General features: G+C 38.4%; 1 protein-coding gene across 11 annotated transcripts in view; it reads right to left on the reverse strand.

The window, feature by feature from the left end:
- The window catches only part of LOC117771240 (teneurin-3), a 204,489-nt gene that overhangs the window by 66,518 nt on the left and 125,463 nt on the right, over window positions 1-12,508 (reverse strand). For all 11 annotated transcript variants that reach the window (XM_034601399.1, XM_034601574.1, XM_034601488.1 and 8 more), the window contains 5 exons: window positions 7,877-8,050; window positions 6,602-6,666; window positions 4,214-4,333; window positions 3,432-3,515; window positions 1,991-2,115 (listed from right to left, as the gene is read on the reverse strand). In XM_034601399.1, coding sequence (XP_034457290.1) covers window positions 1,991-2,115; window positions 3,432-3,515; window positions 4,214-4,333; window positions 6,602-6,666; window positions 7,877-8,050 — 568 coding nt within the window. The remainder of the gene's footprint in view (window positions 1-1,990; window positions 2,116-3,431; window positions 3,516-4,213; window positions 4,334-6,601; window positions 6,667-7,876; window positions 8,051-12,508) is intronic.

Below are 12,508 nucleotides of genomic sequence, written 5' to 3' on the forward strand. Positions count from 1 at the left end.
GTGGATTGACCACAATCTTGTGTAAAGAGTTAGCTGTCTTGTTTTCGCCCTCCACTGATCCATTACATTTCAAGACAAGATTAAACAAGTCCTCATGTTGTTAGCACCCCTCCTTTTCATCACCATTTATCAATTCCACTGGGAAGTCAATAGTGGCAGAATCAAATTTTAGACATTCACAATTCCCCCAATGGTCATTTTGGCTCACACAGTGGGGTTGCTATTTCCTTTTTGAAATTTCACCTGGACTTCCCAAGTGCCTCTCCAGTGCCACTCACAATAACTGCATCAACACTTAACACATATCAGACCTCCCACCTTCAAACCTGGGGTGGCTGATGTTTTGATCTCAAAATACTTTTAATGACAGCAGGCATCTGTATTCATCACCATTTACCCCCCCCATAACAACAACAAAAGACTGCATTCAAAAGAATCAGATTTTTTCCCATTAAGGATTTTATTGCCTCAATGCAGTTGAGGGATTAATACTGAATGAGTGTTAAAAAGATTTCAGCAGTAGGCACAGCTGGGCGTCATCTGCATAACACTGCACTTAAATAAAGACTACCAATTAATTACCTCAATAATAACCCAAACTACTGTATTTCATCTAAATTAACAGAGGGTGGGAGGGTCGGCTGTTGTGAATGTGAGTGTGAATGGTTGTGTGTCTCTGTAAAGTGGTCCTGCGATATCCTGGCAATCTGTCCAGGGTGCACCCCCGCCTCTCAGCTGTTGTCAGCTGGAGTAAGTGGTCTAGATAATGGATAAATGGATGATCTAACAAAACTAGATCAAACATGGTTTGTCCAAGGGAAACAAATACACAATGATATTAGATAAACTAATATCACAGACACACTCAGAACTCTACAACAAAGAATATGCGATGTAACCTATTTAGAAATTGGTACTGTTCATCGTTGGAGTTATGAGTGGTCAAAACAGAATTAAAAATGTTGTCACAACTAGTCAGAATGATGTTACAGATATCTGACATGACAAGTACAAAATTAACAACTAGTTGAAATGAAACTGTTGTTAACTGTTAACTTAATTCTGGATAATCAAACTTGGTTAACAAAAGTTTAAAAAGCTGAATTCATGTCTGACTGTTTTTAAAGAAAACCTGGCAATGATCTTCCAGCTGATTTTTTTGTGTGCTTTAGAACAAAGCTGGTCTAGTAAATTACATTTTTTTCTGTCTTTGTTTCACTACTTTCACTGTTGGTGCTCGCTCTATTCATTTAGCTTATAGGTCTCTCAACCACTGCTGTTCTCATTCTCCTCCTTGAGCTGGGGAAGCAACAGTTGTTAAAAGTAGCCTATGTGAACATTTTACATTAAAGCCTGAAAAGAAAACTTGTGCACAGCAGATTACACAGCAAAAGAGCATCACTGTGGTATGAACCTTAAGGTTGTTTGCGATCTGCAAGTAAACCGAGACATGTTTTCCTTCAGGTTCATAATGCAGTTAGGTTGTGCTGCTGTTCCAGGTGAAATCAGCTTTGCACATTTGCAGCTATCTTATTTGAAGTCTTGAATGTAAAGTGTTCCCATACTTTTGACGATACATGACTCCTCTCTAATATATATATGATAGCAATGAAGAAGAAAGATTTCTTTCAGTCTCCCTCTTACTTGGAGTAAAACCCTTATTATTGACATATGCTTCTCACAGTAAAACCATACATTTCGATCACTATACATTTTGTGAAGACTTCTACATCAATTTCATTGATTATTGTTAATTTAAATGCAACATAGTCTGCCTGTTTTTATCTTTTACCGCAATGCATAAGATCTGAAAGTCATAGTGTTAAGTTGGGTGCATTGATTTGAGAATTATGGATTCATTCTCGCTAATTATCATGTATGAAAAAAAATACACTATGAAGAGTTTGGCAGTAGAAAATTCATGAAACTTACTCAAGATACACAAATGAATAAAAATGTAATTGCACATGCATGTGTTTGTGTGACCAACCTGTGTGTGTGAGGGCGGTAAGCCTTTACGTCCATACACCCCAACAAGAGCCTCTTTCTGGACGGAGATGTTGAATTTTAAGAACTGTGGTTGGTCAATATATAGTTGGGACCTCCAAAATACTCCTTGAATAGAACAACAAACCAGTCAATTCAGTCAGTATTTCAACAGTCTTTGATTCATGTTCAGAATTTTTCCTTCAATAAACCATATATGAATCAATATGCTCACATTAAAGTGAAATAAACAAGTCATGGATCTGACAAAACCCAACACTCACATTTCAATACATGCAATGCAATATATACATTTTACATTTTCTATTAGAATTTCCCATATTTTTTGTATCTCCAGGAAAATGTATATTAAGGACATCTGATAATAAAGAATAATAGTCAATATACCCAAGTGGAAGCTGCATCTATCCTTGCATCTGATCTTAACAATGTTCTGTGTCATACAGTCTTTTTTTGTGGATGTGACCTGTCCCATTGACAAAAGTCTGGAGCTTTTCAAGCAAAGGGGAAAGTAGGTTGGGACCTGGGATGTCTGGTTATAGCTCATTATGCTCAAGTGTGTTTGTCCTTGACTCAGCTCCCAGTGTTCTGGGATAGGTAATGGTATTGCTTGCATTATGATACACATACACATACACATAGATGCATGTGGAAAGTATTTGTCTTTTGTTCATAAGCACTTATAGGTAGCAGTAGCAGGTAAACTAAAGTTACACAGTGATTCATCATAATACTTGCTCTCAATTGCCCTGGGCCCTGTACTATGAAGCTGGATTTGCACTTATCGGGGTAACTTCAGGGTAAATTCAGGGTTTCCCGTCCTACGAAGCTCGTTCACTTCTTTTCAGGTAAATCACCATGGTAACTTATGCTGAACGAGTAATCTGATCGTGGTCACATGATATATATTTTTTACCAATGTCACCGGGGGGCTCTGTAACTTATACATTCACTCAATCAGAGATGTTCTACCAGCTGTTCTTCCTGCATTAAGCAGCTTTAAGTGTGTTTCTTTTAGTCTGAATAATGTGTTTGTTCTACTCATATTTTCTAATATAACAGTTTTCTCCTCGTTGTGAAATATGTGGCTCTAGTTCGATACACTTGTCCATGTCTGTGATTGGTCATACGCAGTAAACACACCCCTTTCATGTGCACACGCTCAGATCTTGATGAGGAAAACCTGGGTTGAACCAAGTTTTGGTCAGCCAAGAACTGCTATATATATCAATGGCTAAGGGATGATATGTCGCAGAGTAATTCACTCATTCCTGTTTTGTTTTGAAAAATAGGATGAGAGGACAGGAAGATATATGTGTGTGTGTGTGTGTGTGTGTGTGTGTGTGTGTGTGTGTGTGTGTGTGTGTGTGTGTGTGTGTGTCTGTGTCTGTGTGTGTGTGTGTGTGTGTTTGTGTGTAACCGACCTGGTGGGACATCTTGTATGGCTCGTCTACCCACATCCACCTCTCCTGTGTCTATGGTGTTGTTCTCTAGAGGAGACATTTTACCTGCACAAATTACAAAACAAATTAACAGAGGGTCCAGCTATTGTGAATAATTTTGTTTCTTCTTTCGTGTTTGTTAGGAGAAATCAATCATGTTCACAAGGCAAAACTGTGATTGGTGAGGTCACAGCAACCTTGACCTTTAACCTTTGAACACCAAAATGGACAGACAACCTGAAAACATAATGCCTATGGCCACTGGCTGTCACCCATGCAAAGGCATACAAATTCCACACAATAGCAATCATTGTAAGGTCTGGTGGTAGAGGTGAGAAGGGTCCTGCTTATCCACTCTGCCGCAATTGGCTTTTATAATGAACTAAAATATATTTCATAATAAAGTGATATTACCCGCAAAAGTTTTTAGTAATTTCCGGAAGGATCTAGGTGATTAATTCCTATTACGAGTAGACTGAGACCTCAAATTGATAATATCAGAAAATAAAAATGTGTCACTTTCATGTTACAAGTTACATTTTGTCTTGAATTGAGAAAGTGCAAACAAAGCAAGAGGCACTGCAGAGACCAGCAGATGGCAATATCATGTATTATGCAATATCATCAACACTGATTCTTGAACAATTCTGGTCTTTCAGAAAAACATAAAATGGAACCAACACTTTTGTTGGCAACCTTTCTTATATTATTTGTTGCTTTTCCTGAGGAAAGAAAGAATACAAATGCATTAAAGTGGGACTTACCATTATCTGTGGACACCATAAAGGTGTTAGGGGTTGTATCTCTTCCACCTCCTCCATTTTCAAATGCTCCATATACCTCACTCTCTTGAAGCTGCCAGTTTAGACCAAACAGGTGCATAGCTGGATAAAGACAAAGTGGAGAGGAAGAGGGAGCAAGGACAGGAACAAGCAGGTTAATACATTGCACAGGGCTATGGAAAGAAAAGAGAACAATACAATGATGCGAAAGATATGACAGTTAAGATAAAAATGGGGGAAATGAGAACAGAACAGGAGAGAAAAAGAAGACAGACAGAAATGATGGAGGGATATAAAAGGAAATATTTGATGACAAAAGAGAAAATATGAAAACACACACACACACACACACACACACACACACACACACACACACACACACACACACACACACACACAGGAATAGAAAGAGTGGAGTGTGTTAACTTTAAAGAAATCTAAGCTAGGCTTGTATGGTCATACTATTCACAGTCTATGAAATGAGACACAGGAAACAAATACAAGATGTAAACTTTACCTAAAGTAACACATCCTTTAACATAGGAAGACCACAATAATTAATTTTGGTGATTTAGATCATGTTCAAAACAGCCAAATCAAACAAACTAACATATTGAATATGTTGAAAGGACCCCGTCCAACGACAGAACATGGTAAATCAAAAGTGGTAAAATCAAAAGTAGTATTCTGTTTGTGTTGGTGGCTTTGTACAGGAATGTAGTCTTGAGTGTGGACTGGATTCCTCACACAGCAGATATCATAGAGAGAGTCGGACCAATTAGTGAGAACCCCCTGCCCAACACACACATACACACTGCTCTGCCTCATTAAATTAGAGCCGTGCTGTGCTAACCCATTACCCAACACCCCTCCTGGTGAGGACAGGAGCAAAGGGTCGCGGGAGAGTGCTGGCTAATCGACAGGGGCTGTGTGTGTCTGTGTGTGTGTGTGTGTGTGTGTATTGGGTTGTCGATGAGGGAGAGAGAGAGAGAGAGAGAGAGAGAGAGAGAGAGAGAGAGAGAGAGAGAGAGAGAGAGAGAGAGAGACAGAGAGAGCGAGAGAGAGAGATAAAGTAAGAGGATTATTGGCCAGGGTAACAGTCATGCAAGAATGGTTCTCTCTGCCAGAATCCTTTTGAGATATTTAGGAAGTAACAGAACATTTCAGATAAATATAGTTTTATATATAAAGAAGCTAAAAAATATAGTGACGAGTTTCGCTGAAATCTTTAAAACCATAAACTCTTATTTATTCAAAGTGATGGTAATTTGACATGTACTTTACACCCATACATCATAGGGCTCTGGTGAAAAGTTGACGGAAATTGATTTAAATTATGTGCAGTTTAAAAAAATTCCCCAATATTCAGTTTTTTATAAAAAAAATATTAAACTGTTGAGCTGCAAAAGACTTGACGATAAGCCAGGGCTGGGGAAAAAATCCTGTGGAAGATTTTTTGGGGAAACAAGTCCCTGCAGCAGTAGAAGTGCTTTGATTGATGGAGGACAAACTATTCTATTCTATTCACCTGGAATCAACAAGCTATAGGTGCACTGTCAGCCTTTACTATGTCCGAGGTCTGATTCACCAGGTACTGGTTCAAGAACATAAGAAACTCCGATTTTCACAGTGCAATACTCACAGGTAAAGTTGCTGACAATAACTGATTCTCCTAATGTGTAGCAACTATGAATGCTAACAAAGGAGGAGATGATAATATGATAATAATAATAATGATAATGTAAAGCCCCATGGACAGTATTTCCAGCCATAGAGATAGGACAAAAAAATGTACTTTGAGTGTAAAACTAAAGAACAAAGAACAGTAAAACATTCTGGAACATGAACATTAATTGCTGGAGGTGGCTGATGGTGTAAAGGAATCAAATGTGATTTTACTCAAGGCAGATTTTCTGCTGAAAGGGAAAGAGGCAAGAAATAACAACAGAATAGCAACAAGTGAGGCTAAACTAACCAAACAAGAACATGTGGCTGTAAGTCCAGTAGGAGCACCCACTGACCATGGTACAAAACATCCCTGGACTCCCATGTCATCTTAAGTGTATGGATGACCTTTACAAACTAGATATACCGTACTGTGGTTGTATGCCTCCTTCAATTAAAGCTTCAATCCCCACAAGTGTTCCTGACATATTACATGCACTATAACACAATGACCATTACCTTTGACCACTAAAATCTAATCAGTACATTTTTGAGTCCAAATAACAACTGGTGAAGATTTGAAGGCAGACTTGAGATAACATGTTCAAGAGGCCAGAAACATGTTCTGTGTACGTGTGTGCGTGTGTGTGTGCGTGTGTGTGTGTGTGTGTGTGTGTGTGTGTGTTTGCGTGCATGCACTTTTACCTATGCAGTAGCAGAGCAGGACAGAGAGCAGTGCAGATAGTCCTACCGCACTGAGGGCTGTACACCTGAAAGAAAACACAATCATTGTCTGTACTTTCGCTTTCTTCAGAATTGGTTTTGTTTCTAATAACCTCCACAATATCCTTGATTTATTACAGCTTCCTAATTGTATGATCTCTATTGTCTGATCAACTTCAGCTGCCAATATTCAGTAAACTTTAAAATGTAAATCAAGCCTCCAATAGCTACTGTTCTTGATGTCACATGTCTCCATAAACAATGCGTCTAGTGGTGATGTTTTGGAATGTGAGTCTCTCTGGTGTGTGAGAAGTTCAAGCATACAGTCATAGCCACAGTGAAATGCATGGGATTAAGGGTGGTTAAGTTACTGGAGGTGAGGTCATGCAGCAAGTCAGTGTGTTATGTCGGCTGTGTGCACGTTTAGATTCCATCTAAAGAGGGAAGGGGTTGGTTACGTTTGCCTGCTGATTTGTGATCCCCAGCCAAACCAGTTTTGCCTGTCCACCTTAGTCTTTGTGATTAACAGATTAGAATAAATTCTATATTATGACAATCATGCAACAGGCACACTTTTGCAGGGCTGTCGTCCTGAGAAATGTTAAGAATCAACAAACAATTATCCAAGTTACAATTACTTAGACGTCTCATTACAATGGGAAAATAATACAACTAAGTTAAAGTGACTATTTAAGGCTGTATTTTTGTGTCATGTTCATTGTGTCAGCATTTATCTGATAAAAAAAAATCCAAGGCGAGAAAATCTAGCCTTGATAAGTCTGAGTCATTGTGATAAATGGATATAGGTTCAGAAGGCTGTCACCCATTTATTTCATTGATCCAGTTCGTGGAGCCCAGTAGGTGCAGAAGGTCTGTTATTGGGCATTCCACTGACAATGAGCTTTTTTTCTTTATGATTGATTGATAGATAGATAGATTCTTCTCAAACTTCAACTCCCTTTATGGTTGGAAAGCAGGTTACTGCCCGAGCCATCTATATTTGTCAGACATGTTCTCAAATTCTAAAAGGCCTTCATCACATAAACTGACACCCCATCACAACACAACAGATTCTTCTTAATTCAAATAGGGATTTAGGGACAGGCAAATTAGTCTTTTTTTCCTAATATTTCCTAATACAGATTCCCGCATTGATTATGACAGGTAGCACGACGAGGTTGTGTCCTGACCTTGCATATTGCAGCGTTAAGCAGTGAACAACAGGACTTTGGTTCCTCCCTGCTCACTCTATCTTACCTCCATGAGCAGTACTTGGAGCTTTTCTTAAACTTGAAGGCAGAGCGGGACAGCGTATTCCTCGGCAACGGCCTGGTCGGAGGAGAGTACACTGAGCCTGTAGCCATAGTGTAGCCAGGAGTAGCGGTGGAGAAGAGGGGGGTGGTGCCTGTACCGGTCTTGAAAAGGAAGTGCCTGGAGGGAGAAGGAGGAGAATGAGAGGAATTACTTGTGGTACATTAGTTTGGGACACTGGCTTTGTTTCGATGCACTGAAAATGTACTGCTGTACAAATCTGTCACAGAATGTTGCCCCTTGCTGGCATCAGGTAACTACGTACATTTTGATTAGTGTAGTGGCTACAAGAGCTGTAAAGCTATGCCATTAAGCTACAGACCACATTTATGTTTAACAACCCCTAAGCCACTTTTGTTGGATAATGACCCATCTTAACCATGCATACTGTTTTTCATGATTATTTCTGTCAGGCCCATATCCAAAGACAGCACTTTTGTGCATTCGTTAGGTATCTGGCACTATTGAGGATAATGAATAAGTAGCTGTGCTGATCTTAGACCATGTTGGTTGGAAGATGTCAACAACCGCTGAAATACAAATAAAACCCAGATTGAAATGTATACCTAAAAAAAAATTTGGCAGAGTTTTGTATTTATGTATGCTTAACTCTCATAGCTTCATTATTCACACTAACCCTATGCCATTTGTTTAACATTCTGCACCCCTACTCTCATCAATAGCCACCTTCTACTACCAGTCCTGAACTACTTTAGCTTCCACAGTTAAACCATACAAAAGTAACTTTAAGGTATTAAAGAAATTGGGTTTTATCATGGTAAGAAATTTAGATGAAACAAAAATATGAGGTATTGCTTGAAAACCAGATGAGTTGACTCAACTAAATGTGGAATGATGTAGATTTTACAAAAGCATACCAACTATCTGTCAGTATTATTTACATATTTGCTGAGGGATAACATTCAGAGTAAAAAGTTCAAAGTAAGAGGTCTGTCAGCAAGGCATTATCTTCTGGTTTATAAAAAAACTTTTCATGTGTTACCATCACATTGGAACCACATAACCAAGGGCCAGTGTGTTATACAAATTATTCATCAATATGGCTTTCTGATTTTCTTATCTATTCTTCGTCTTTGGAAATATTTAGGAAAAGTCCAATAAGGGAGTGTGATGAACAATTAGATACAGTGTGACAAGGGATCTTCAGTTAATACCGGCCTCTATGCACAATATTAAGAGGGAAGAAGACAGACTGGTGAGAATGAACGAGAAAGAGAATAACATCACTACAGTGAGAGAAAGATATAAAGTGTTTTAAGAGTAACTAAAGCCCTAAGCCCCCTTTTCAGCTGAAAACCCATGTATATGGATATTTAGTAGTGTTGTTGATTGATTCAGGTCCAAATCTTGACAAAGAGTTTGAATTCCACCCTTTATGTTAAATATGCAAAGCAACTGCCCTCTACTGGTTGGAACCCGGCTTTTGCAATTAGACTGATCAGACAGTTGGAGACGTTGGAGTCTGACTGTGCAGATGTGGGAGAGGAGTCAAATCAAGTGGAGTGAGTGGATTGTGTGGATTAGTAAGGCGATTGAGTAGTTACTGCAAAAATGACCAATCTATAGAAATATAACTAAAGAAAATAATAGCTTCCTTCATGATTTAGTGCATCTCCAAGCACACATTTTCAGATCTGTGCAGAGGCTTTTACATGGAATATTGACTCTCTCCTGATGACTGTGTCTCCAAGATCAGAGCCCCATGATGAGCAGATCGACACACAGTCAATGCACTAAGACACTGACACAGCCGCTGCACAGAGGAGTTAGTAGACGTATCTTAGTCACACCTCCTAGAACAGTGTTGCAAAGGCATTTTTTGAATTTCCAGGGTAGAGGCACTTCAGCTTAAGCTTAGGGGTGCATTTTTCTGCTGTGCAGTTAAAACAGAATTTCATTTCAAGCATTTAATCAAAAACATGAGATGTACTCAGTAACTCAATCAAACAACAGCCAAAAACAAATATATATGAGCTGCGATGCTGAACTACAGTAGGTCTAGGGGGGACTTTCACATGTAAATTACAAAACTGTGATCTTTACAAATGCAAATCAGGATAGTTTCACTCGCCAGTGGTGCAGAGCGACACCTTTTTCGAAAAGGTACTAACTCCCTTTTCAGAAAATCTCTCGTATAAATACATCAGGCTTAGTATAATTATAGAATCATAAATTGTAGCTTGAATAAATTTGCCTTATGTAAGTAAGTATGCTATAATGAGTGTAATCAATGCTACAATTTTCAGGGTACATCTGATGATACATTGTCAACATTGTCCGTCAAGCTCATCCAAGAAAATCTCTTGGAATCGAGAGAGTGGCACGACTGTAGAGTTACAAAGAGAAGTCTTTCTATTGACACCAAAACACTGTGCTTTACATAAAGCATATCAGCTGTGTCATCGCGTGACAAAGTCCCAAACATTTGTCCTTCCAAATTATATAATAACATATTATATATATATAATACCTCTGACAAGGCCCAACAGTCCCCTTCTAAAACCACATATAAATTCACGAGATCAAGATTTGAATTTAAATCAGCATCAAATTGCACACACTCATAAATATCAGTCCCCTAAACGTAACAGATTTTTTACATCAAGACCTAGATACTAGTTTTTTCGTAATCCTGCTAACTAAACTAGGACAGACTCTTAATAAACCTGCATAGCTGTTGCAGTTGTTTGCCTTATATGGCATTTACTTTGCTTTAATGGAGAATGTATTGCATGATTTACATATAAATGGTTTGTATTTATTCATATAGTGTTTTTTCTAGTCTTGATGACCACTCAAAGCTCTTTACATTACAGTTTTGCCATTCACACACACATTCATACAGTGCATCTATGGACAGCACTTTTTTGTTCTATGAGGGGCAATTCGGGGTTCAGATGGGGAAGACTGGAGACTGCCGACCTTCTGGTTGGAGGACGACCGCTCTACCACTCAGCCACAGCAGCAACATAGGGACATTTGTGCATATTCACCAATGCATATTGTTCCAATCCATAAACAAAAACCAAGTGTGATAGAACAAATCAAATAATGACAGATTTGCTCAGAAATGTGAGAGTTTATGCCAATTAGACTCTGTTCATATATCATCATATATGAAATGGGTGTGGCTGTGTTTTTCAAATTATGTTTTCATTTATAGTAAGAGAGATTGAGAGGAGAGGAGTCGACTTAACTTAACTTAAACATAGCTACAATGTGCCCAACCATACACTCACTTTAAAACATGTCTTCACTTTAAAGAAGAGAGTGGGAAGGGATGACATTTTTTTATAAAATTCAGTATAAAATTCAAACTCAACTGAGAAAATCCCCCGAAACCCAAGGGTTTATGGGTAGTCATACATGATGATAGCATCTCAGTGTTTACTTGGCTGTAGAGGTGCGTATATAAACATTGATGACCAGTTATAGCATATAGTATTGGTTTAATTAATCCTTGTGAGTTTTTATATATGTGGAGACTGTGGGGGGGTCCTCAAAGTGATGGAAAAGTGACCCTCAGACAAGCTATACAGTCTCTTGGAACAATGTGGAGTTCATTAACACTAATCTCACCATTTTGTATTCATCTATTTGGATCCCATTAGCCACTACCAAGGTAGTTACAACTCTTCCTTGGGTCCACAAATCAATATACCCCTCCCCGAGCATGTAGGACAAGCTACATCCTACACACTGGACCTTTAAGGTTTGTTGGTTGCTAAATAAAGAGTAACAAACATTTAATTGTCTTGGTACTGTAATCTGAGACAGCATTTCTTTAGAAATTACACATGAGGTTTTCATAATGCGGATGCACAGAGCAGGGTGGCAGATTGAATACTAACTAGTATATATATGTGTCTTGTGCGTGTAAGTCAATTACAGCAGATACACAGTGTTTGGATAATCAAGTGTAAAATGACTGTAACCACAGTGTGCTTTTCTGAGAACAGAATGTTATCAACCATTACTAATCTGGTAGTCCACTAATAATAACAGCCTTTCAAATGCACTGCTCTAGCAACCTGCATTTACATTACATCAACACTACTTACACTGGGCCTTTTAAGTGATTTTGACAATAGGAGTGTCAAAGGGGGTTGAGGTTGGTACTTTAGAATCTGGCCTTTGTGTGTGTGTAACAAAGTGTGACATTAAGTACAATAGGGAAGACATAGCTTACGGATCCACAGGAAGAAAGTGACTGTTACTAATGCGTGGATGTGTAAACAATAGCTGGCAAACCTAACACTGTGACAATAGCATGGACAACAGCTTTCTCCATATAATCCCACATACATACTAATAACCCACACACAACTGCTGCGTACTACAGGCTGTGGCAAGTGTTATTTGAATATCAGTTTCTTTTACTTGATTTTTTCTCTCAATGCCTAAAATCCTAAAAACATCCACACAAACCTTTAAATTTAAGTGATTCAGATGTCTGCCTAGTAAATGTGCCTAATGCATAAATATGCAAGAAAATAGTAAGCTATTTGAAAAATATTTGATTATTGATATTTCTGTATACTTGTTTGTACTATAATT

The sequence above is a fragment of the Hippoglossus hippoglossus genome, chromosome 1, assembly GCF_009819705.1.
Source record: "Hippoglossus hippoglossus isolate fHipHip1 chromosome 1, fHipHip1.pri, whole genome shotgun sequence".
In the NCBI taxonomy this organism is placed as follows: domain Eukaryota; kingdom Metazoa; phylum Chordata; class Actinopteri; order Pleuronectiformes; family Pleuronectidae; genus Hippoglossus; species Hippoglossus hippoglossus.